The following is a 27,608-nucleotide window of genomic DNA, read 5'->3' on the forward strand; positions in this document are numbered from 1 at the left end:
ATCACTGGAGGCTCAAAGTGGACAAGTCTGAGAGTTTAAAATTCTGGGAGCTGGTGATAGGGGAACCTCCACAAGTTCATGAGTTTTATTTTGAGGTTATGGACCAGGTTCTCCCTATAAATATTTGAGAAAAATCCCCTCGTGCTCTGGCAGGGTCAGAGGGAAGGGAACAGCTTCAAAATACGTCAGACAACTCTGTTCTTCTTAACAAGGTCTGCCCTTGGGAGAAACTGTTTAACAGAGCCTAACCTGCTGGGGTTTCATCAGAGCCTAACTGATGTGGGAAAATAAAAGACAAAATTCTAGCTAGTTCTAGCCTTCTTGTTTCACCGAAGGGTGGAAGACAACTGAGAAGCATAGGTGAAGTGCACAGTCCAGAGGCACAGGCTCACTAAAAGACTGCGACCTAATCACAGAACTACAGAATACTCCCACCCCTGCCACCTGACCACCACATCTCGAAAGGCCTGTTTACATCAGTCCCTTTGGCCCAGCACAACACGTCCAACTATCAAGAAAATTTACAAAACATACTAAAAGGCAAAATAACATAGTCTGAAGAAATAGAGCAAGCATCAGACTCAGACATGGCAGAGATGTTAGAATGATCAGATCTGGAATTTAAGACAACTAATGTTAATAAGCTAAGGGGTCTAATGAGTAAAATAGACAGCTTGTAAGAACAGATGGGCGGGTAACATAAGAAGAGAAATGGAAATCCTTAAGAAGAATCAAAAAGAAATGCTAGAGATCAAAAATATTGTTAACATAAATGAAGCATGCCTTTGATGGGCTTACTAGTAGACTGGATATGGCTGGGGAAGGCATCTCTGAGCTTGAGGATAAATCAGAAACCTCAGAAACTGAAAAGCAATGCGAGCAGAGACTCAAAAAATAAATACAGTATCCAAGAACTGTAGGACAACTAAACAAGGTGTAACATTCACATAATGAGAATACCAGAAGGAGAAGAAAGAAAGGAATAGAAGAAATACTTGAAACAATAATGACTGAGAACTTCCCCAAATTAGTGTTGGACATCAAACCACAGATTCAGGAAGCTCACATAACACCAGGAAGGATAAATGTAAAAAAACTACACCTAGGTATATCATATTCAAACCACAGAAAATCAAGGATAAAGAAAAGATCTTGAAAGAAGCCAGTGGAAAAAGATACCTATCTTACCTACAAAGGAACAAAGAGAAGAATTACACCTGACTTCTCAGAAAACATGCAAGCAAGAAGGGATTGGAGTGAAATTACAGTGCTGACAGCAAAAAGTCACCAACCCAGAATTCTGTATCCTGCAAAAATAACTAAAAATAAAGGAGAAATAAAGACATTCTCAGACAAAGAAAAATTGAGGGAATTTGTTGCCAGTAGATCTGACTTCAAAATAGACTAAAAGACGTTCTTCAGAGAAAAGAAAATTAATATAGGTCAAAAAATTGGATCTACAAAAAGAAAGGAAGAATATTGAATAGGACTAAGTGAAGATTAAAAAAAACTTTTGTTTTATCCTTAATTGACCTGATAGGTAACAGTTTGCTCAAACCAATAATGGCAACAATGTATTAAATTATATATTTAATACGTATTATGTATATACATAATGTATAATTATGTATATAATTAAATTATGTACTTAAGGGAAATGAATGACAGCAATGATACAAGGGACAAGAGGGAGGAATTAGATTATTTTATTAGTATAAGGTAGTAACACTACCTGTGAAACAATATAGTGTTATTTGAAAGTAGACTTGGATTAGTTATAAATGTATATTGAAAACTCCAGGGCAATCTAAAGAAAGTTTTAAAATATATATATATATGACTGATAATGCTAAGAAAGGAAAGGAAACAGAATCATTTAAAATACTCAATTAAAACCACAAGAGGCAAAAAAAATGTAAAAGACAAAAATAGGAGCAAAGAATAAGGGCAACCAACAGAAAACAGTAACAAATATGGTAGATATTAACCCAACTGTATCAATAATCACTTAAAATGTCAAAGGTCAAAATGTACAAATCAAGTCAAATTGTCAGAGCAGATCAAAAATAAGACCAACTATATATATGTAGTCTAAAAAAACCCCACTTGTGGGTCTCTTGTAGACAGTATATATATAGGTCTTCTTTTTGTATCCATTCAGCAAGCCTGTGTCTTATGGTTGGAGCATTTAATCCATTCACATTTAAGGTAATTATCAATATGTATGTTCCTATTACCATTTTCTTAATTGTTTTGGGTTTGGTTTTGTAGGTCCTTTTCTTCTCTTGTGTTTCCTACTTAGAGAAGTTCCTTTAGCATTTGTTGTACAGCTGGTTTGGTGGTGCTGAATTCTCTTAGCTTTTGATTGTCTGTAAAGTTTTTGATTTCTCCGTTGAATGTGAATGAGATTCTTGCCGGGTAGAGTATCCTTGGTTGTAGTTTCTTCCCTTTCATCATTTTCAATATATCATGCCACTCCCTTCTGGTTTGTAGAGCTTCTGCTGAGAAATCAGCTGTTAACCTTATGGGAGTTCCCTTTTATGTTATTTGTTGTTTTTCCCTTGTTGCTTTTAATAATTTTTCTTTGTCTTTCATTTTTGTCAGTTTGATTACTATGTGTCTCAGTGTGTTTCTCCTTGGGCTTATCCTGCCTGGGACTCTCTGTGCTTCCTGGAGTTGGGTGGCTATTTCATTTCCTATGTTAGGGAAGTTTTCAACTATAAACTCTTCAAATATTTTCTCAGGTCCTTTCTCTCTCTCTTCTCCTTCTGGGACCCCTATAACGCGAATGTTGTTGCATTTAATGTTGTCCCAGAGTTCTCTTAGGCTGTCTTTATTTAAAAAAATTTTTTTTTCTTTATTCTGTTCCTCAGCAGTGAATTCCATCGTTCTGTCTTCCAGGTCACTTATCCATTCTTCTGCCTCAGTTATTCTGCTATTGATTCCTTCTAGTGTATTTTTCATTTCAGTTATTTTATTGTTCATCTCTGTTTGTTTGTCCTTTAATTCTTCTCAGTGTTTGTTCTTTAATTCTTCTAGGTCTTTGTTAAACATTTCTTGCATTTTCTCGATCTTTCCCTCCATTCTTTTTCTGAGGTCCTGAATCATCTTCACTATCATTATTCTGAATTCTTTTTCTAGAAGGTTGCCTATCTCCACTTCATTTAGTTGTTTTTCAGGGGTTTTATCTTGTTCCTTCATCTGGTACATAGTCTTCTGCCTTCTCATTTTGTCTGTGTTTCTGTGAATGTGGTTTTTATTCCACACGCTGCAGGATTGTAGTTCTTCTTGCTTCTGCTGTCTTCCCTCTGGTGGATGAGGCTATCTAGGAGGCTTGTGCAAGTTTCCTGATGGGAGGTACTGGTGGTGGGTAGAGCTGGGTGTTACTCTGGTGGGCAGAGCTCAGTAAAACTTTAATCTGCTTGTCTGCTGATGGGTAAGGCTGGGTTCTGTCCCTGTTGGTTGTTTGGTCTGAGGCGACCCAACACTGGAGCCTACCTGGCTCTTTGGTGGGGCTAATGGCTGACTCTGGGAGGGCTCACGCCAAGGAGTACTCCCCAGAACTTCTGCTGCCAGTGTCCTTGTCCTCAGGGTGAGCCACAGCCACCCCCGCCTCTGCAGGGGACCCTCCAACACTAGCAGGTAGGTCTGGTTCAGTCTCCTCTGTGGTCACTGCTCCTTCCCCTGGGTCCCGATATACACACTACTTTGTGTGTGCCCTCCAATAGACAGTCTCTGTTTTCCCCAGTTCTGTTGAAGTCTTGCAATCAAATCCCACTAGGCTTCGAAGTCTGATTCTCTAGGAATTCCTCCTCCCTTTGCTGGACTCCCAGGTTGGGAAGCCTAATGTGAGGCTCAGAACCTTCACTCCAGTGGGTGGACTTCTGTGGTATAACTGTTCTCCAGTTTGTGAGTCACCCACCCAGCAGTTATGGGATTTGATTTTATTGTGATTGTGCCCCTTCTACTGTCTTATTGTGGCTTCTCCTTTGTCTTTGGATGTGGGGTATCTTTTTGGTGAGTTCCAGTGTCTTCCTGTTGATGATTGTTCAGCAGTTAGTTGTGACTCCAGTGCTCTCGCAAGACTGAGTGAGCACACATCCTCCTACTCTGCCATCTTGAACCAATCTTCAAAAAAAATAATTTTAAATCAACTCCAACAATGCATCAGAAGAATTTGGTTGGTTCAACTTCTGAAAATTAATTAATGTAAACCAGGGGGCCCCACCCCCTGGGCCTGTAAGGAACCAGGCTGCACAGCAGGAGGTGAGCAGCAGGCAAGCAAGCAAAGTTTCATCCGCTGCACCCCTTCGCTCCCCAGCACTCGCATAACCACCTGAACCATCCCCCAGCCCCAGCCCTGCTCCTATCCGTGGAAAAACTGTCTTCCACGAAACCAGTCCCTGGTGCCAAAAAGGTTGGGTAATGCTGATGTAAACCATCATATTAATAGGCTTAAAAAGAAAAATCACATGATTATATCAACAGATGCAAAAAAAAAAAAAAAATGACAAAATCCAACACCCACTTATGATTAAAAACTCTCAGTTAAATAAGAATAGAGGGGAACTTCCTTCACTTGACAAAAAATATCTACAAAAAACATGGAGCTACTATCATACTTAATAGTGAGAATCTTGACTCTTTCTTACTAAGGTCTGGTACAAGGCAAGGATGTTCCCTCTCATCACTCCTTTTCAACATTATATGGAAGCTCTGCCTAATGCAATAAGACAAGTAAAGGGGAAAAGGCATAAAGTTTGGGAACAAAGAAATAAAACTGTCTTTGTTAGCAGATGACATGATCCTCTATGCAGAAAATCTTAAAGAATTGACCAAAATAATCTCCTGGAACTAAGAAGCGATTATTGCAGGATTGCGGGATACAAAGTTAATATACAAAAGTCAATCACTTGCCTATACAGCAGCAATGAACAACAGGAATTTGGAAATAATACCACAATACAATTTACATTAGCATCCACAAAGCTGAAATAATATAAATCTAATAAAATATGTAGAAGATCTATATGAGGTAAAGTAAAAAACTTTGATGAATGAAATCAAAGACTAAATAAATGAGAGATATTCCATGTTCATGGTTAGGAAGACTTAATATTGTCCAGATCTCAGTTCTTTCCAAGTTAATCTATATGTTTCATGCAATTCAAATCAAAATCCCAATAAGTTACTTTGTGGATGGATATCAACAAACTGATTCTAAAGTTTATAGAGAAAGACCACATACTCTGATGTAGCAACACAATATTGCAGAAGAAGAACAAATCAGAGGATTGACACTACCTGACTTCACAACTTACTATAAAGCTGCAGTAAACAAGACAGTATGATACTGGTAAAAGAATAGACAACCAGATCAGTGGAACAAAATAGAGAGCACAAAATTAGACTACATAAATATAGTCAACTGATCTTTGACAAAAAAGCAAAGGCAATACAATGGAGAAAAGATAATCTTTTCAACAAATGGTCCTTGAACAACTGGACACCCACATATAAAAATATGAATTTGGACAGACTTTACACCTTTACAAAAACTAACTTGAAATGGATCACAGACCTAAATATAAAACACAAAACTATAAAACTCAAAGAAGATAACATAGGAGAAAATTTAAATAACCTTGGGTTTGATGATGAATTTTTAGATAAAACACCAAAGGTATAGTACATGAAAAAATAATTGAAAGCTAGACTTCATTAAATTTAAAATTTTCTGCTCTACAAATGACACTGTCAGGAGAATAAAAAGACAAGCCAAGATTGGGAGAAAATATTTTCAAAAGACATATCTGATGAATCACTGTTACCCAAGATACACAAAGAACACTTAAAATTCAACAATAGGGCTTCCCTGGTGGCGCAGTGGTTGAGAATCCGCCTGCCGTCGCAGGGGACACGGGTTCGTGCCCGGGTCCGGGAAGATCCCACATGCCGCGGAGCGGCTGGGCCCGTGAGCCATGGCCGTTGAGCCTGTGCATCCGGAGTCTGCGCTCCGCAACGGGAAAGGCCACAACAGTGAGAGGCCCGCGTACTGCAAAAAAAAAAAAAAAAAAAAATTCAACAATAAGAAAACAAACAACCCAATTAAAAAAATGGGCCAAAGACATTAACAGACAGCTCACTAAGGAAGGTAAACAAATGGCAAGTAAGCATTTGAAAAGATACTTCCCATCATATGTCATCAAGGAAATACAAAGTAAAACAAAAATGTGATACTACACATCTATTAGAGTGGACTAAATCTAGAACACCAACAACACCAAATGCTGACAAGGATGTGGAGCAATAGGAACTCTCATTCTTTGATGGTGGGAAAGTAAGATGGTACAGCCACTTTAGAAGGCACTTGACCATCTTTTTACAAAACTAAATATACTCTTACCATATAATCCAGCCACCATGCTGTTTGATGTTTACCCAAAGGGGTTGAAAACTCATGTCTGCACAAAAGCCTGCACACAGATGTTTATAGTTGCTTTATTCATAATTGCCAGTACTTGGAAGCAACTAAGATGTCCTTCAGCAGGTGAATGGATAAATAATCTGTGGTACATCCATACAATGAAATATTATTCAGTGTTCTAAAAAAATTAGCTATCAAGACATTAAGATACGTAGAGGAAATGTAAATGCATACTACTGAGTAATAGACGCCAATCTGAAAAGTCTGCATACTGTATGATTCCAATTATATGACACTCTGAAAAAACTAAACTATGTAGACAGCAAAAATATCAGTGGTTGCCAGGGGTTAGGGGAGGTGGGATAAATAGGTAGAGCACAGAGGGTTTTTATGATGCTATAATGATGGGCATGTCATTATACATTTGTCTAAACTCTTAAAATGTATAACACCAAGAGTGACCCCTTATATAAACTGTGATTACACTTGATGGTAAGGATGTGTCAATATAGTTTTATCAAGTGCAACAAACATACCATTCTACTGGGGAATGTGGATAAAGGAAGAGGTTATGCTGTGAGAGAGAGGAGTATACGGGATATTTCTGTACCTTCTTCTTAATTTTGCTATGAACCTAAAAATGCTCTTTAAAAAAAATTTCATTTTTAAATAGTCTTTTAAAAAATAGCTGAAACTGTGTTAATGAGAGAGGCTGAGGAAAGGGTCATCTTTTACCCTGCTGATGGATTTAATGCACCTTTTATGCAGAAAATTTGACATCTGTCAAGGTTACTGTCATAAATACTCTCTGACCCACTAATTCCAGTTCTAGAAATTTATCCCACAGATATTACCTCACTAGTGCCAAAATTTGTTCATTCAAGGTAAAAAATTACTACATTATTTGTAATACAAAAATAGTGGAATCCATCTAAATGCCCATAAGAAGTGATTAATAAAGTTTGGCACACCCATTTAATAGAATACCAAGCAGCTGACAAAAAGAATGAGGATACTCTGGATAAGGACATAAATAAAATGATCTTTCGGCTGTATTGTTGGGTGGAAAAATCAATGTACAGAGCAGTGTTTCTGTGCAAAGAGCATTTAAAATAATAAATATTCTTAAATATTAAGAATTATTATATACATCTATTTAAAAGTGAGTATACATATTTACTCATATATGAATACAACAGCCCTTAAAGGGTGCTCATGGATCTCATGAACTGGTTGCCTCCAAGGAAGGAAACTGGTAGGTAAAAACAGGGATAAGAGGAAATTTTCACTATATACCCTTTGTCCATTTGAGTTTTATAACACTGAAATGTATTATTCTTTCCAAGTAATCACATCTAAATAAGTGTGTGTGTGTGTGTGTGTGTGTGTGTGTGTGTGTGTGTGTGTGTGTGTGTGTGTGTGCGCTGGTTTAACCTTAAGGCTAGGGTGTTTCCCACATCTCCATCAAGTGGCCAGAGCTCATAGCCTCAGTATTGACATGTAACCAAGGACAGCCTTAAGCTGACCAGTGAAGAAAAGCCACGTTAACTGAAGGCTGGTCACTTGGAGCCCAGCAGTAAGCAGGCAAAGAGAAAGTTTTCACTAGTGTTCATCCAGTTCTGTTCAATTAGAAGTTCATTGATTTTGCCTTAAATATAAGCACTAAAGAGGTGCTTGTAAGGTGGGGATAAATTTCCCTCAAGCTTGTCCCCGTCCCTGTGCTCAGATATTACATTTCCCACAGGAACTACCAACTGAATTGGTTAGATTCTCAAATATCTCAATTCCCCCAAAATCATATGCAGAAACGAGGACTGTAGATGCACTGTCACTAAAAAGTATATCCCAGTCCCATTTTTAATGAATGATTGGCATCATGTTTCCTGTGAGAGTTGGTCCTCAAGAAAAAACACTACTCTGGGTAAACTAGAGGTCTAATCTTCAAATTTTCAAAGCCAACATCCCATGCTGAATTACAGGAGCCCTGTCAGGGATCTCAGGAGTCCTGCTGGAGGTCGCCAGGCAGCCACTGTCTGACAGGTCTCTTTACGTATGTATGTGATTAATGTGTTTACTCTTAGAGATCAGGAAAAATGGGAAGATTCAGGAGGCCATTTTTGTATCAAATTGTCTCATACGCATATATTGTAACCTAGAAATTCATTCTCAAGATTTTGCCTTACAGAGATAAAGTCATGAGTGTGAATATATTTATGCATAAAGAAATGCATAATAGCAAAATGCTCATCAAGGCAAATGGATCAGTAAATTATGATACATACATACAATAAGACACTGTGCTGCCTTTTAAAAATGATGAGGTAGATCTACATTTAGGTACAAGGAAATAATTCCAATATGTTTCAGAATAAGAAAGTAGGTTACAGAACCATATTCAGGTGAAATAGTCTATGCACAGAGAGATATTTAGAAGATATTTAGATATTTTGATGATGTTTCAGTAATATTTAATTCTTTATCTGAACTTACTGCATTGTTTTAATTTCTTATAATAAGCAAGTAGTGTTTTACAAAAAATAAATTATTTCAATGAGAAAAATAGTAAATATTGTCTGTCAAGATTTGATGATACTGATATATTTAGCCTGACGATAAATATGTCTAGATGCAAAACACACTGAAACATTACCTATTTTACAAAAACACATAAGCCCACATCATTAGGATGAGAGCCATGGTGATAAGTCCGAAATTTTATCTATTCCAGTTTATATGTTACCTACAAATACATTTTTAAAGTTCCCCAGCATTCATGGGTTTTTAAGAAAAGCTTTATTTAAGAATTCTATGCAAAGACAGTTCATTAGAACTACCTCCAGGATATTGAGTGACTTTGATTCTTTCAAAATTGTGCATTCCAGGGACTCCCCCAACCTGTCCCAACTTGTTCTGCCACTAACTGTGAGGGCAAGCTTTGCTGGGTGAAATAAAGCATAAGGTTCCTTTTCAAAAGCCCTGTGTGGCTTAACATCACTTTCTTAGATTAGGATGCGAGGGTACTAAAAGGCAGGAAGATAAAGAAAAGTCACAGAAATATGCCATGTCACTTTCATATAGAAATAATGGTAGGTTCCCACTGATGACCAAATAGAATGAAATAATAGTAAAGTGTCAGCAACATGTTGAAATGACAACGGAAGGGAAGGTTTTCATTAGACTCAGATAAAAGGAAAGTCTTTCAAAAAGACACCAAACCAAATAACCAAAGAGCAAGCACCAGTGGACTGAAAAAGCACGGGTTTGTTTTGAACTTAGAATTAGAAATAGCAGTAAAAGGAATAGAACATCCACTGGTGCTCAGAAGAGTGTTGGGAGTCGTAGGAAAACACAGAAGTGGAAGACAAGGATCTTCCCCTTCCATCAAACATGTGAGGGGAGAAAGCGAGAATTTAGCTAAGTGTTTAACTGGAAAACAACTAGAAATGCAACCGATGCGCAGAGAGGGGAGAGAGGTATGGCAGATGTCCCTGGAGACCTCGGATGTCGAGAGGACCAGAGATGAGCCCCGGAACTGAATGTTTACCAGCAGGAACTTCAATGGCAGAGAAGAGAAGGGGCAGGAAAAAACTCTTCCTCACCTCAAGAGACCAGAGACAAAGCCCAATTCAGGGGCCCCTCCGCCTTTCTAACTCTTCCCAACATCTGCTTTCATATGACACATGGGTAAAATAAAGAGTAAGAAATATCAAGATGTTAATAAGAAAAACAGGTTGTCCTAAAGCATCACCCTTCAACCTTAGAGGTATGGGGGAGCGGGGGAGACTTGCCAGGGCTGGCTGCCTGGGAGGAAGGAGGAAGACTTCCAAGAGGCAGGACACAGTAAGGCAATGCTGCAGAGATACCTGTTGTTACCATTATTATGTCTATGCTCACACCACCCCCACCCTGCCACACACACACTTTTGAAAGTCAATAAACTGAAGCTTAGACACGATAAATAGTCTGCCCAACATTTGAACTCATATTTCTCTAACTCAGCAGTTCTCAGAACTTTTGATCTCAGAATCCCTTTATACTACTAAAAATTATTGAAGAATCCAAATGGCTTCTATTTATGTGGGCAGTAGAGACAGAGACAGAGGTAGAGATAAAGACAGAGACAGACAGAGAGAAACATATATATTTACCAAGGTAGAAATTTAAACTGAGAAATTGTTGAAACACAGGAATACAAAAGCACATACTCCTTTAGCCATCAGAGCAACGATGTCCTCACTCATCATATAGCCTCTAGAAAACTCCATTGTACGAGTACTCATGAAACAAGAGAGGAAAAAGTAAACAGCAAGTTAATATTATAATGAAAACAGCTGTGATCTTGAAGATCCTCGGAAAGGATCTGACTTCCCCAGGGATCTGAGATCATGCTGTGAGAACTGCTGTTCTAACCTCAAGTCTATATTTTTCCAAGACTAGACCTTGGTACATTGAGTGAATGACCTTCACAATCTGGCTCTAAGCTCCCTTCACTGCCTCAAGTCCCACAGTTTTTGCTAAGTATCACCAAACTAGCCATACCAGAATAAACACCCTCACTGAAAAAAAAATGTAGAGTCTGTGCTCAAGCTTCTTTGCAGGTGGCCATGTTGTACCTTCTGTCTGGAACTACTTCCTTCTCTCCTCATAGGGGTTCCCACTCTAGACTTCAGGGCTCTGCTGAATGTCACCCACCCCAGCCCCAGCCAGATTTGATCACTTTCCAAGGATAGCACTTTGCTTTTACCCCTATTCATTTTACTCTACTCCATTGTTTCCCTGTGAGTTCCTCTTCTTTCACCCCACTGTCCTGTAATGAGCACCTACCCAGCAATAAGCTCTTGGAAGACGCCCAGAACCTGAGTCTCCCTGAAATATGGGGGCGAAGAAATTATGTGGCACGTGAATCTTTGATCCCTCATTCCTGGCACATGAAACTTATGCAAAACTGTTTTATTTGCTTTGTCTAATTATTCTGAAATGATAAATTATCACTGGCTGATGGGACTGTGGGCGATATTGTTTTCTTTGCACTTGACTGCAACATATTTTTACAATTATTAATGTTATACAACGTTAAAGTGTTTCTCTATAACTTAGCTGCTAATAGTCAGGAAACACTTATGTATGACACACAGCTCTATGCACTTTATATACATATTAATGCATTTAATTATTTATACTTTTAACAGCAGAAATAAGTAAAGGCATGAATATCCAACTCATCTGTATAGAGATTCTTTCTACATAATATTCCATGTGTGCATAGTCTATTGTTGCCTATAACTTGCATACCCTTGTGGTATCTTGGCTTTATCTTCATGTTCCAGATGGAAGATTCCAGACCTTCTTTGTGTCCCATTTCCTGAATTCCTCATGGAAGATTGCTCATTTTATGGTCAGGCAATAGGAGATCGTAACATCAACACACAAACCTAGCACTTTAACTTTGTAGATTTCAATTAGCAGAATGTTCTCCTGGAAACAAATACCTCTCTCAGTGGCCACCAGGGAGTTGCATTAACTGGTTGCGTTCATAAAGTTCAGTAAAACATCTACGAGGGAATGTTTTCCCCGAAGATGGAATCCAAAATGGATCGTTTTGGGCTTCCCTGGTGGCGCAGTGGTTGAGAGTCCGCCTGCCGATGCAGGGCACGCAGGTTCGTGCCCCGGTCCGGGAAGATCCCACATGCCGCAGAGCGGCTGGGCCCGTGAGCCATGGCCGCTGAGCCTGCGAGTCCAGAGCCTGTGCTCCGCAGCGGGAGAGGCCACAGCAGTGAGAGGCCCGCGTACCAGAAAAAAAAAAAAAAAAAGGATCGTTTTGTAAAGGGTTTTTATCTCTTAGAATAACCGGAAAACAGAGTGCTTGAAGTAGTGACATGATACACTACTCATTACTAACAAAGGGCTCTCCTCCCCTTGCACCCAATCTGAATTACTCATTTCTGTGTAGTTGCAGAAGCTTCTGCAGCAAGGAAAGAAAGAATGGCCTGGAGTTACTGTTTAATTGGCCACAAGCTGGATACTGGCTGTCTGCTTGGCTCCTGCTGTGCTGTGACTGTCAGGCCTGAGGTGATCATGGTCGCAGACTAAGCTCCATGGGTGCCCGCTCGCTCCGTGATATCCACAGGCTGGCCCTCCCTTTCCTCTCAGAAGTCCTGTGGTCCTTGCGGCATCTCCACTCCAGAGGTGCCCGCTTCCTCATTGACATGCAGGGAGCGCTCCCATAAGCAAAAGCTGCAAAGCGTCATTACCATGGTCGGGAGACAAACAACACTCGCACTGCATACCAAGTGGCACCACATTTAACTGCATCATTTTATTATGAATACATTCCGGGCTGCCACTGTGAGCCACTTGCCTAAACTATGCTGGCAAAATGGATCTTTGCTAATTACATTTCATGCATATTTCAGATCTTTCCATGGGGATGCAGGAGGATGGTGTTCATAAAAGAGAATTTTACAGCCAGGTTCAGTTGCATTTGGCATCAAAACCCAAACTAGTGGGTAACAAAGATAAGTTCAATTACATTCCACGTTGTGTTTGTTTTAGCTGGAATGTTTCCTCCTAGCAACTCTATCAGTGCTGCTGTGGTCACTGGATGAAAATGAAATCACTCTTCAAATCCACCTGAATATACATTATTGAAGAAATGCACACAGTTATTAAATCATTTCTTTTCCACATTTCCTTTTCTATATTTGTCCTTAGATTGAATTAAGGAAATAAGCCTCTGGATGTGGGGACATGTCAGGAGAGTGACAGAAAAACATCATTACCTGCTTCAAGACTGAATTGTAAAGCACACAAGAGACTGCTTTCTTGTGGCTTTTCACCCTCTTGCCGGAATCACTTTTCATTCCCAGCAATGATAGCTGGTTATTAAGTGAGATGAAAAGTCGTCCGTGGGCTTCATCAAAGTGGAAGAGACATCTGAAGTCCTGACTTTTGCAGAAAGAACAAGCTATCCTCTGGATGGACAGCTGGTGCTGAATATCCCAGAGTCTCAAAACCTGCATGAAAAGTAACAGTCACATGAGTATGTCAAGAATAATTCTAATTTTTTAGCCAGATTTTCTCTAGCTCACCCTCGATCCAAGGCAGGCTCTGCATAGTGCTGTAATTGTTCACACTTCTCTCATAGCACATATTTTTTGTATTTCCCTTCTCTGTTTCAGTATTTCCTCAATTGTAATTTCTTCTAGGGAAGGGATTGTGTTTTGTCTCAGTCCCCAGAAAAGTGCCTGCATTTAGTAGGTGCTTATGGTAGGCAGGGTAATCATCTTCAAAGATGCCCACTTCCAGGGCTTCCCTGGTGGCTCAGTGGTTGAGAGTCCGCCTGCCGATGCAGGGGTTCGTACCCTGGTTCGGGAAGATCCCACATGCCGCGGAGAGGCTGGGCCCGTGAGCCATGGCCACTGAGCCTGCGCGTCCGGAGCCTGTGCTCCACAACGGGAGAGGCCACAGCAGTGAGAGGCCCGCGTACTGGAAAAAAAAAAAAAAAAAGATGCCCACGTCATAATCCCTGGAAAATGTGAATATGCTATTTTACATGCCAAACGAGATTTTGCAGATGTCACAAATTAAGGCCTTTGAGATGGTGAGATTATCCTGGTTGATTTGGGTAAGTCCAATGTAATCACAAGGGAGATCAGGGTGATGGGATGTGAGATGGACTCTACCTAATGTTCCTGGCTTCAAGGAAGGAGAAAGGGGGCCATGAACCAGGAGAGCTGGAGAAGGCAAGGAAACGATTTTCCCCCAGAACCTCCAGAAAAGAAGACAGCCCTTGGAGCACCTTGATTTTAGCCCAGTGAGACCCAGGATGGAATTCTAACCTACAAAACATTAAAGGTGTGTTGTTTCAAACCACTGAGTTTGTGGTTATCTGTCACAGTAGCAATAGAAAATGAATACAACCTCTTTCGATAGACAGATAGATAGATAGATAGATAGATAGATGTATATATTTTCTGATGAAATAAAAGACTTGTTATTAAATGAAATCAAGTTCAGATAAAACACAATTAAGACACAAAAAATGACATGCAGATGGAACAAGGTAAACACTAAAGGAAATGGGAAGAGCAGCTTTGCAGATGCAAGTGTTGCCACTGTCAGTCATGGTGCAGAAGGGAGAGTCAGAGTGAAGACAGCGAAAATCCTCTCCAATAAGGGCCAGCGGGCCAGCTCTAGGGCCAAACTTTTTGGGTTCTGATTTTGGCTCTATCCCTTACTGCAGGGTGACCTCTAGTAAGTTTCTTTGTCTCTCTGAGTTTTTGATGTGGTACCTACCTAATCTGATGCTATGAAGAGTGAATGAGAGCCCATGTCAAGCATTTAGCATGATGACCAGTATGTGGTCAGTGTTCAGTAATTTTTTTTCATTATTAAGTGTATTTTATTCTTTATACTGTATAAACATTAGGACCTAAGAGCAAAAAATTTTCTTTCAAATAAACTAGTGCATCTTATCCAGTATGAGAATTATTTTAAATTATCTATAAAAGATGACCTCTGTTTACATGAGTGTTTATTACTCCATAGGGCAGGCTACCTAGTAGTTTTTAACCTATTTTAAATCATATACTCCTTTGGGGGGAAAAAAAATCATTTGAAAACGATGGTCCATCCCCTCCTCCTAAATGCATATACCCACATATGCACACAATTTTCCACATAATTTCTTTGGATATATAGACACACACATCTCCCATACAGATCCTGATATCCCATGGGATAGGAATTCCTAGAGTAATCACGATTAGAGGATTAGATGTCCTCTTCTACATTTTGATTCTATCTTACTCTCTTTTCCTACATAAGCCTCTTCGTATACCTCTTTGTTCAGGGTAAATGGCCTCAGTTCTTTCAACATCATAACATCATTTTTATTTTTTTTATTTTTTTATTTTTATTTATTTTTTGTGTGTGTGGTACGCGGGCCTCTCACTGTTGTGGCCTCTCCCGTTGCGGAGCACAGGCTCCGGACGCACAGGCTCAGCGGCCATGGCTCACGGCCCAGCCGCTCCGTGGCATGTGGGATCTTCCCGGACTGGGGCACGAACCCGTGTCCCCTGCATCGGCAGGCGGATTCTCAACCATTGCGCCAGCAGGGAAGCCCTAAAGATATAATTTTGAATCCTAATGCTATTATATTGATAATTCCTCCCTGATTTGTCCACACATCCCATGGAATACAGTAGATGGTCAATAGATATTTTCTTAATTTCTTGAAGGTTGTGGTTCATTTAACAACTATGTTTTTATCCCACTCACTGTTAAAAATATTAGCTAGGATAAGTCCAAAAATATAACACTTCCATAAAAAAGCTTGCCTCACTTCTACATGGTTATTTACCCAATTGCAGATCTCATCTAATTCACAATGAAATTTTATGAGACTTTTTCAAACATCTTGCAGAAATGAGTATGCTTGATGTATAGGGTAACCTCTCCATTTACTAACACTTATAACAAACTTAAACTGACCTAGTCAAATTCTACCAGATAGATAAGCAGCATTACCAATCCCTCTAATCCTAAGAATATATATTTATAAAGTAAATTGGGTTTTCCTGGCAAGAATTTTTTATTAAACAACTTATTTTAGTTCTTAAACCTTACTATTTTTATTTAAAACATTCTGGCCACTCTCCAGAAAATGTTTATCCTCAAAAATATAAACTCTACAAGAACTACGACTTGCAAATATATTTCAAAGTGTTCTAAATATAAATAGGATTGATAAGTTATTATTTTGAATGTTAAAACCACATATATTAGATGCATCTAGATCATTCTCAAACACTCATATAACTTACAATAGTCGTATCATCATTGTTCAAAATCCTGTCTTGTTTGGTATGGACTCCCTCCTAAAAAACTGAAATTAACTTCATTTCAGAAAAATAATCTGGGGCATGGTTGAGTATAGATTAACAATAACTCAACAGTATTAATGGACTATAATTTCCCCAGAATCATTTTCTGCATGTTGTTAAAATCATTTACGTTGACTTTAATATTTCGTTGACATTTAGTCACATAAATTAAATGAAAAATTAAAAATAGATGAGTGATACCCTCTACTTTATGACAGGTGAGTTCTTGCTATTAGCAATTAAAATTAGAGGTGCATTTTTTTAAGCAAAATGTGTCTTCATTAATTTTTCTTAAAATTAATTTTTACTTTTCTTCTTTCCCTTCTTCCCTTGAAGAACCCTTGACTCTGGTAATTAGTGATCCTACTAAGTCCCCTTCCATCTTTAATTCTCTAATTTTTCTTTCTCCTGAGAATCAAAGCCAACAACATTTACATACTGTCATCAATGTTTAAAACAGTGTTTCAGCATTCTCCCGGAAATCATATCATGGTAGGTGACCTCTCATACGGTTTTCAATTTTTTCTACACTTCACATTCTATATCAGTGGTTTTTAATCTTGACATTAGAAACACCTATGGTGTTTTAGAAATTGCTTATGTTTGAGACTTTTCTCAAACCTATTAAATCAGACTCTGAGGATGGGGCTCAGGCATTAGTTTTTTGGTTGTTTTTTTTAAAATTTCCTAAGTATTTTCATTGTATTGTACTTTAACTTCTCAGTTTGGTTTTAAGATCAATGCTAATCTCCTTGAACAAGATATCTTTCTCTCAGCTTAACCAGTAATATCATGTGGCTTGGCTTTAAACCAGATAACTGTACTCTCCTAATCAGTCTATATCTTTTTAATCAAGAAAAATATCTCACATTAATTCTATTTTATTAATCAAGTCCTTTTGCAAAATATCACTTAAATATCTAGTTAGTATTTGAGAATCCTTGATTTTCCTCTTTTTTTAATATTCAAATTGACTTCTGGAATAGAATTAGGTCACATTTCAGAAAGGAGTATATTTAATATCATTTTCCATTCCGATATCCTAGAGAAGTTTTCTTTATTCTTAGTAGGAAAAATAAGGAAATTGGTAAACACCCAGGCTTAAAAATTATAATTAAGTAACTGATTTTTTTTGTGTGTGTGGTACGCGGGCCTCTCACTGTTGTGGGCTCTCCCTTCGTGGAGCACAGGCTTCAGACGTGCAGGCCCAGCGGCCATGGCTCACAGGTCCAGCCGCTCCGCGGCATGTGGGATCTTCCCGGACCGGGGCACAAACCCGCATCCCCTGCATCAGCAGGCAGGCTCGCAGCCACTGCGCCACCAGGGAAGCCCCTGATTATTTTTTAATTTATATTTTCCATATATTTTAATATAAACTGTACTTTCTATTTTCATCATGATACCTGAGAACTTGTGATGCTTGTCCAAACTCAGACTTACTAAGCCTAGTCCTTGAAATGCTTTATATAGGGCCTCTTTACTTCATCTCCATTTTTATAGTATTAGGAGGAGTAAGCATCCAAGCTTGTGATTTTCTATCAAGGAAAAATATAGCTTTTCATATAATGATGAGGACTTATTTTTCTACTTAATTTTTTTTTTTTTTTTTTGCGGTACGCAGGCCTCTCACTGTTGTGGCCTCTCCGGAGCACAGGCTCCGGACGTGCAGGCTCAGCCTCCATGGCTCACAGGCCTAGCCGCTCCGCGGCATGTGGGATCTTCCCAGACGGGGGCACGAACTCGTGTTCCCTGCATCGGCAGGCAGAATCTCAACCACTGCGCCACCAGGGAAGTCCTCTACTTAATCTTTATCTTGTTTCAACTGTTACCCAGTTAATAATGCTGGATTACAAAAGCAAATCCTGTACTATTTATATACACTAGCACTAGAAACCAGTGGATTGGGACTCCAGACTCCAGACATCTCAATCCTAGTTTTAATATTACTCAGGTCTGTCAGCTTAGGTATATTATATTACTTCTCCATTTCCTCACCTTTATACACAAGGGGATGCCACCAGCTCTAAAATTCTGTCAATTTTGTCTAGAATGTACTGAAATTGCTCAATCCATTACCTATAGATTCCAAAATAACAACTGAAGCAATTTCAAGAAGGTGTATTGTGAAGATTGGGCTAAAGAAATGTAGTCTAATTTTACAAAAAATTTCTTCCTGCTCCCTGCCAGAGATGGACAGAATCATTTCACATAGGCATAATAAATAAATAATAAATAAGTAAACAAAACTTTTCTTTTATCCTATAAATATTAGCATTATAAATGGGTAACTTCATGGATGGGTGGGTACAAAAATATATGTATGGATGGATACAGAATCTGTTTTCAGTGTACTTTTTAAAACCAAATCAGCATTATTTACATATTGGCAACATGTCCAAATTTAATTGAAAGTACTTAGGGGAAAAGAAGATTCATAATTTCCTAATAATGATATAAAAGTGAAGGAAAAGTAGAAGACAGATTTAGAGAACTGCATCAAAATGAGATTTGTCTGGCTGCATCAAATATTTGCTACTAACTCCTACCATCCTGTAGGGCATAGATATAAAATGACAATAAGAAAAAGAGAGAGAGAGTATATATTGCTAAGGGGATTTTGAAGACAGCAGTGCAGCAGCTCAGCTCTCTGGGATAATCCACAAAAATGGATAGCCTACTTGCAGATAATAGAATAACAGGAACAGAGGGCATTGGCTCTCCTGAATATACCTTTATGTATTAACAAGTCTATTTATTTAGAATTTAAGCCTTGGATAATCCACAATGGCATAATCAGTGAATGCTTAAAGGCAATTTTGTTTGACATGATATATGCTAGCACAAGTATTCTACTGAATACCTCAGCTAATGTTTTTATCTTGAAGTAATATAACAGATCTTCCTTTAAGAAATATTTTTGCCATGTTTTTCCTCAGGATTGAGGTCCACCTTAAAATATTAGTGGGAGGTTAAAATCTTCTCTTGTGTTATTCATTGTTAAATTGTTACCATAGCCATTATCATCTATTTTTCATTCTTTCCAACAAAAATGAAAGAAGACATACAGCTCTAGGACACAGATTTCTATTGTGTGTCTGTTTGTGTATTCTATCATTGACCTTGAAAAAGTGAAAATGTTTCTTAGTGCTATGAATTGTTTTGCAAAACTCTCATTAATTTCCCAGTTGAAGTTCAGCAATAAATTTAACTAATATCAACATTTTATTTAATTGGCTTTCTTTTTTCAGAACAAAAGTCCTTTGGGGAATTTTAAAACGTCAGTTAAGTTGATTTTTTTGCTATTATCATTGCTCACATAACACTGAAAAACATAACAGAATTTTTCGCAGTCTTTAAACAAAAGTTTTCTAACTTTGCCTTTCAAAGATCACTGTTCCTCTTTTACTTCACAAAGTAAACCTAAACACTTGAAATATTTTTCTTTCTTTTTTAACTCAATATTTATACTAACAACTGCTTTGAAGAAAGTAAGTAAAACCAGCTAGAACAAGGGAATCTTGGTTCAAGTATCATTCCAGACTAGGTTTTTGTGGGGGGCCTTCCTGCTTCAAAGAAAAACAACTCTGAATAAAACATAATTTCTGCTGCCTTGCTGGACCTTCAGCGATTGGAGACAATCTTCACAGGTCCAAAAGAAGAAGGAGGAAAAAAGAAGCAAACTTCACAGGGAGACAGTGAAAAGTAGGCATAAATGAGTAGACTATAACCAGGAGAGAGGGCAGACAGCAGAAACAAGAAGAACTACAATCCTGCAGCCTGTGGAACAAAAACCACATTCACAGAAAGACAGACAAAATGAAAAGGCAGAGGACTATGTACCAGATGAAGGAAAAAGATAAAACCTCAGAAAAACAACCAAATGAAGTGAACATAGGGTACCTTCCAAAAAAGAATTCAGAATAATGATAGTAAAGATGACCCAAGACCTCAGAAAAAGAATGGATGCAAAGATTGAGAAGATGCAAGAAATGTTTAACAAAGTCCTAGAAGAATTAAAGAACAAACACCTAGAAGAATTAAAAATCAAACAGAGATAAACAATACAATAATTGAAATGAAAAATACACTAGAAGGAATCAAAAGGAGAATAACTGGGCTTCCCTGGTGGCGCAGTGGTTGAGAATCCGCCTGCTGATGCAGGGGACACGGGTTCGTGCCCTGGTCCGGGAAGATCCCACATGCCGCGGAGCGGCTGGGCCCGTGAGCCATGGCCGCTGAGCCTGAGCGTCCGGAGCCTGTGCTCCACAACGGGAGAGGCCACAACAGTGAGGCCCGCATACCACAAAAAAAAAAAAAAAAAAAAAAAAGCAGAATAACTGAGGCAGAAGAATGGATAAGTAACTCGGAAGACAGAATGGTGGAATTCACTGCCATGGATCAGAATAAAGAAAAAGAATGAAAAGAAAAGAAGACAGCCTAAAAGACCTCTGGGACAACATTAAATGCTCCAACATTCGCATTATAGGGGTCCCAGAAGGAGAAGAGAGAGAGAAAGGACATGAGAAAATATTTGAAGAGTTTATAGTCAAAAACTTCCCTAACATAGGAAATGAAATAGCCACCCAACTCCAGGAAGCACAGAGAGTCCCAGGCAGGATAAACCCAAGGAGAAACACACTGAGACACATAGTAATTAAACTGACAAAAATGAAAGACAAAGAAAAATTATTAAAAGCAACAAGGGAAAAACAACAAATAAAAGGGAACTCCCATAAGGTTAACAGCCGAGTTCTCAGCAGAAACTCTACAAGCCAGAAGGGAGTGACAGAATATATTTAAAGTGATGAAAGGGAAGAACCTACAACCAAGGTTACTCTACCCAGCAAGGATCTCATTCACATTCAACGGAGAAATCAAAAGCTTTACAGACAAGCAAAAGCTAAGAGAATTCAGCACCACCAAACCAGCTTTACAACAAATGCTAAGGGAACTTCTCTAAGTGGGAAATACAAGAGAAGAAAAGGACCTACAAAAAGAAACCTAAAACAATTAAGAAAATGGTAATAGGAACATACATATCGATAATTACCTTAAATGTGAATAGATTAAATGCTCCAACCAAAAGACACAGGCTCGCTGAATGAACACAAAAAGAAGACCTATATATATATATATACTGTCTTCAAGAGACCCACTTCAGACCGAGGGACACACAAAGACTGAAAATTAGGGGATAGAAAAAGATATTCCATACAAATGGAAATCAAAAGAAAACTGGAGTAGCAATACTCATATCAGATAAAATAGATTTTAAAATAAATAATGTTGTAAGAGACAAGGAAGGACACAACATAATGATCAAGGGATCAATCCAAGAAGAACATATAACAATTATAAATATATATGCATCCAACATAGGAGCACCTCAATACATAAGGTAAATTACTAAGAGCTATAAAAGAGGAAATCGACAGTAACACAATAATGGTGGGGGAATTTAACACCTCACTTACACCAATGGACAGATCATTCAGACAGAAAATTAATAAGGAAACACAAGCTTTAAATGACACAACAGACCAGATAGATTTAATTGATATTTATAGGACATTCCATCTGAAAACAGCAGATTACACTTTCTTCTCAAGTACGCACGGAACATTCTCCAGGATAGACCACATCTTGGGTCACAAGTCCAGCCTCAGTAAATTTAAGAAATTGAAATCATCTCAAGCATCTGTTCTGACCACAACGCTATGAGATTAGAAATCAGTTACAGGGAAAAAGAACCAATTAAAAGCACAAATACATGGAGGCTAAAAAATACGTTACTAAATAACCAAGAGATCAATGAAGAAATCAAAGAGGAAATCAAAAAATACCTAGAGACAAATGACAATGAAAACACAACGATCCAAAACCTATGGGATGCAGCAAAAGCAGTTCTAAGGGGAAGTTTATAGCAATACAAGCCTACCTGAAGAAATAAGAAAAATCTCATATAAACAGTCTAAACTTACACCTAAAGGAACTAGAGGAAGAAGAACAAACAAAACCCAAAGTTAGTAGAAGGAAAGAATCATAAAGATCAGAGCAGAAATAAATGAAATAGAAGCAAAGAAAACAATAGCAAAGACCAATAAAACTAAAAGCTGGTTCTTTGAGAAGATAAACAAATTGATAAGCCTTTAGCCAGACTCACTGAGAAAAAGAGAGAGAGGACTCAAATCAATAACATTACAAACGAAAAAGAAGTTACAATGGACACCGCAGAAATACAAAGCAACCTAAGAGACTACTACAAGCAACCCTATGCCAATAAAATGGACAACCTGGAAGAAATGGAAAAATTCTTAGAAAGGTATAACCTTCCAAGACTGAACCAGGAATAAATAGAAAATATGAACAGACCAATCACAAGTAATTAAATTGAAACTGTGATTAAAAATCTTCCAACAAACAAAAGTCCAGGACCAGATGGCTTCACAGGTGAATTCTATCAAACATTTAGAGAAGAGCTAACACCCATCCTTCTCAAACTCTTACAAAAAATTGCAGAGGAAGGAACACTCCCCAACTCATTCTATGAGGCCACCCTCACCCTGATACCAAAACGAAACAAAGATACTACAAAAAAAGAAAATTACAGGCCAATATCACTGATGAATATAGATGCAAAAATCCTCAACAAAATACTAGCAAACAGAATCCAATAACACATTAAAAGGATCATACACCATGATCAAGTGGGATTTATACCAGGGATGCAAGGATTCTTCACTATACGCAAATCAATAAATGTGATACACCATATTAACAAATTGAAGAATAAAATCCATATGATCATCTCACTAGATGCAGAAAAAGCTTTTGACAAAATTTAACACCCATTTATGATAAAAACTCTCCAGAAAGTGGGCATAGAGGGAAGCTACCTCAACATAATAAAGGCCATATATGATAAACCCATAGCAAACATCATTCTCAATGGTGAAAATCTGAAAGCATTTCCTCTAAGATCAGGAACAAGACAAGGATGTCCACTCTCGCCACTATTATTCAACATAGTTTTGGAAGTCCTAGCCACGACAATCAGAGGAGAAAAAGAAATAAAAGGAATACAAATTGGAAAAGAAGAAAGAAAACTGTCACTGTTTGCAGATAACATGATGTTATACATAGATAATCCTAAAGATGTCACCAGAAAATGACCAGAGCTAATCAATGAATTTGGTAAAGTTGCAGAATACAAAATTAATGTACAGAAATCTCTTGCATTCCTATACACTAACAATGAAAGATAATAAAGAGAAATTAAGGAAACACTCCCATTCACCATTGCAACAAAAAGAATAAAATACCTAGGAATAAACCTACCTTGGGAGGTAAAAGACCTGTAATCAGAAAACTATAAGACACTGCTGAAAGAAATCAAAGATGACAGAAACAGATGGAGAAATATACAATGTTCTTGGATTGGAAGAATCAATATTGTGAAAAATGACACTACTACCCAAACCAAACTACAGATTCAATGTAATCTCTATGAAATTAGCAATGGCATTTGTTACAGAACTAGAACAAAAAAATTTTACAATTTGTATGGAGACACAAAAGACCCCAAAAAGCCAAAGCAGTCTTGAGGGACAAAAAAACAGACCTGAAGGAATCAGGCTCCCTGACTTCAGACAATACTACAAATCTACAGTAATCAAGACAGTATGGTACTGGTACAAAAACAGAAATATAGATCAATGGAACAGGATAGAAAGCCCAGAGATAAACCCACGCACATATGGTCACCTTATGTTTGATAAAAGAGGCAAGAATATACAATGGAGAAAAGACAGCCTCTTCAATAAGTGGTGCTGGGAAAACTGGACAGCTACATGTAAAAGAATATAATTAGAATATTCCCTAACACCATCCACAAAAATAAGCTCAAAATGGATTAAAGACCTAAATGTAAGGCCAGAAACTATCAAACTCTTAGAGGAAAACATACGCAGAACACACTATGACATAACTCACAGCAAGATCCTTTTTGACCCACCTCCTAGAGAAATGGAAATAAAAACAAACAAATGGGACCTAATGAAACTTAAAAGCTTTTGCACAACAAAGGAAACTATAAACAAGATGAAAAGACAACCTTCAGAATGGGAGAAGATATTTGCAAATGAATCAACAGACAAAGGATTAATCTCCAAAATATACAAACAGCTCATGCAGCTCAATATTAAAAAAAACAAAGAACCCAATCAAAAAATGGGCAGAAGACCTAAATAGACATTTCTCTAAAGAAGACATACAGATGGCCATGAGGCACATGAAAAGCTGCTCAACATCACTAATTATTAGAGAAATGCAGATCAAAACTACAATGAAGAATCACCTCACACCGGTTAGAATGGGCATCATCAGAAAATCTACAAACAACAAATTCTGGAGAGGGTGTGGAGAAAAGAGAACCCTCTTGCATTGTTGGTGGGAATGTAAATCGATACAGCCACTATGGAGGATAGTATGGAGGTTCCTTAAAAAACTAAAATTAGAATTACCATATGACCCAGCAATCCCACTACTGGGCATATACCCAGAGAAAACTATAATTCAAAAAGACACATGCACCCCAATGTTCATTGCAGCCCTATTTACAATAGCTAGGTCATGGAAGCAACCTAAATGTCCATGGACAGACAAATGGATAAAGAAGATGTGGTACATATATGCAATGGAATATTACTCACCCATAAAAAGCAGTTAAATTGGGTCATTTGTAGAGACATGGATGGACCTAGAGACTTTATTAGAGTGAAGTAAGTCAGAAAGAGAAAAACAAATATAGTATATTAACGCATATATGTGGAATCTAGAAAAATGGTACAGATGAACCAGTTTGCAAGGCAGAAACAGAGACACAGATGTAGAGAACAAACGTATGGACACCAAGGGGGGAAAGTGGAATGGGGGTGGGTGGGATGAATTGGGAGATTGGGATTGACATGTATACACTAGTATGTATAAAACAGATAACTAATAAGAACCTGCTGTATAAAAATAAAAAAGTAAAAATTATAACCAGGATCCTAAGCCTTGGACCAGCAGTATGTCAGAGGCACTGAGACAAAACTGTTCAATTAAAAGGATAATAAATAAGGAAAATGCAGTTGCCTCAGGACAGTAGTTTTCCTTATTTCCATTCTGCAGAAACAAACACAAATCTTCTCTGGAGGAAAGCATTTTCAATTTCATTCCTCAGAATGCCTATAGTTTAGCACTAGCAAAAAATGAGGTAACAATAAAAAATAACCAAACATAGAAAGGAAACAATAAGGAACAATTCACCATGAGGAAGAAGCATCAGAATAGTAAATATCTAATTTGGATCCCCAAGGACTCCAAGTATTAGAATTATTTGATAAGAAAATGCAGTAATTAATATGAAATTAAAGAGCTAAAAGTCAAAATCCCCCAAATGAGCAAACAACAAAAGAGCATACAAAATTACCAGGCAATTAAAGAATGTTTTAGAAAAAAATTGTTAAATTTTAAAACTAAATGTATAGGTTATATAGAAAGTGGGCACGTCCCATTATAAACACTCCCAGAAAAGTCAAGAATATGATAAGATGCCACTTGAAATGTGGAGGAAAAACCTCAACAAGGAATGGGAAATTTTTGTACAATTTTTCTGAAAGGCATTTAAAAAATGAATAAATGGATAAATACAGGGTGTGCTTTCTCAATATTTTAAAGATGTCACCTATCAAATTCAATGTAAATCCAATCCAAAAATTAATATGGCTTTTCATGAAACATGAATACTGATCCTAACATTTACTTAGAACGATAAGATGCCAGAGGATTGTTAAAATTAAAAACAAAAAACAGGGGCTTCCCTGGTGGTGCAGTGGTTGAGAATCCTCCTGCCGATGCAGGGGACGCGGGTTCGTGCCCCGGTCCGGGAAGATCCCACATGCCGCGGAGCAACTAAGCCCGTGAGCCATGGCCGCTGCGCCTGCGCGTCCGGAGCCTGTGCTCCGCAACGGGAGAGGCCACAGCAGTGAGAGGCCCGCATACCGCAAAAAAAAAAAAAAAAAAAAAAAAAAACAACAAAAAAACAAAAAACAAAAAAAACCCCACAGAAGTAGGAATTTCTCTAGCAGATATCAAAACAAAAAATAAAGCTATGCTGGTTAAAACAGCAGTGTATTTATGCAGGAAAAGGCAAACAGACTAATGGAAAGAATAAAGCATCCAGAAACAAATTCATGTATACCTGGAAATTCAAATGATAACAATGGAACTTCAAACCAATGAGGGAGACAAATTTTTCAAAAGAAATTATTCAAAAAAAATCTTGGATGTCCATTTGTAGAAAAAAAAACATTTTACACAAAAATAAACTGCAAAGTTAAATGCAATAAAAAAAATTCACAGGGCTTCCCTGGTGGCGCAGTGGTTGAGAGTCCGCCTGCCGATGCAGGGGACATGGGTTCGTGCCCCGGTCCGGGAAGATCCCACGTGCCGCAAAGCGGCTGGGCCCGTGAGCCATGGCCGCTGAGCCTGCGCGTCCAGAGCCTGTGCTCCGCAACAGGAGAGGCCACAACAGTGAGAGGCCCACGTACCACAAAAAAATAAATAAATTTAAAAAAAAAATAATCGACAATAGAATAAGTATTAGCAGAAACTAAAGGAGAACACCTCTATAAATATGAATTGTGGAACATGTTCCTAAGCTAGATACAAAACCAGAGCCACAAAGAAAATCATTTCTTAGACTCAACTTCATGAAAATTTAAAACTTTTGAATGATAAAAATCACATAAACAAAGTTAAAAGATGTATGCTTGAAAGAGACAAGATATTTGCATCATATATAATAAAGGATAATCAATATATTTTTCAAACTACTACTATTGATAGTATTCCCAAGTCCAATTGATAGGATAAAGGGCTTGATCAGATAATGCACAAAAAACAAGAAATATAAATGGCTAATAAATAATTGAAGAAGAAATTCATACTAATTTTTTGTCCATTAGATTCACAAAAGAATGAACACATTAGTGGTATCTATCATTGACAAGAATGTGAGGAAAGAAACACCTTTACACACCTCTGACGTGTATACCAATTGGAACAATATTCCTGCATCTAAACCATCTTTTAAGAATTGAATCCCTGTTGACCCAATAGCATCACTTCTAGAAATGTATTTCTAAGAATATATCACAAGAAATTACTTATGTGGTCTTAAAGATGTATGTGTGCATGTGTGTGTGTATGTGTGACAGTTGGTTAGAATCAATATCTCTTATAATTAACAGGTG

At 37.9% G+C, this 27,608-nt stretch overlaps 1 protein-coding gene across 1 annotated transcript in view; it reads right to left on the reverse strand.

Moving 5' to 3' along the window:
* WDR49 (WD repeat domain 49) overlaps nucleotides 1-27,608 on the reverse strand; it is a 140,417-nt gene that overhangs the window by 59,869 nt on the left and 52,940 nt on the right. Inside the window, 1 exon segment of the mRNA XM_059063910.1 lies at nucleotides 13,207-13,440. Coding sequence (XP_058919893.1) covers nucleotides 13,207-13,440 — 234 coding nt within the window.

This window comes from Kogia breviceps, chromosome 5 (genome assembly GCF_026419965.1).
Source record: "Kogia breviceps isolate mKogBre1 chromosome 5, mKogBre1 haplotype 1, whole genome shotgun sequence".
NCBI lineage: Eukaryota > Metazoa > Chordata > Mammalia > Artiodactyla > Physeteridae > Kogia > Kogia breviceps.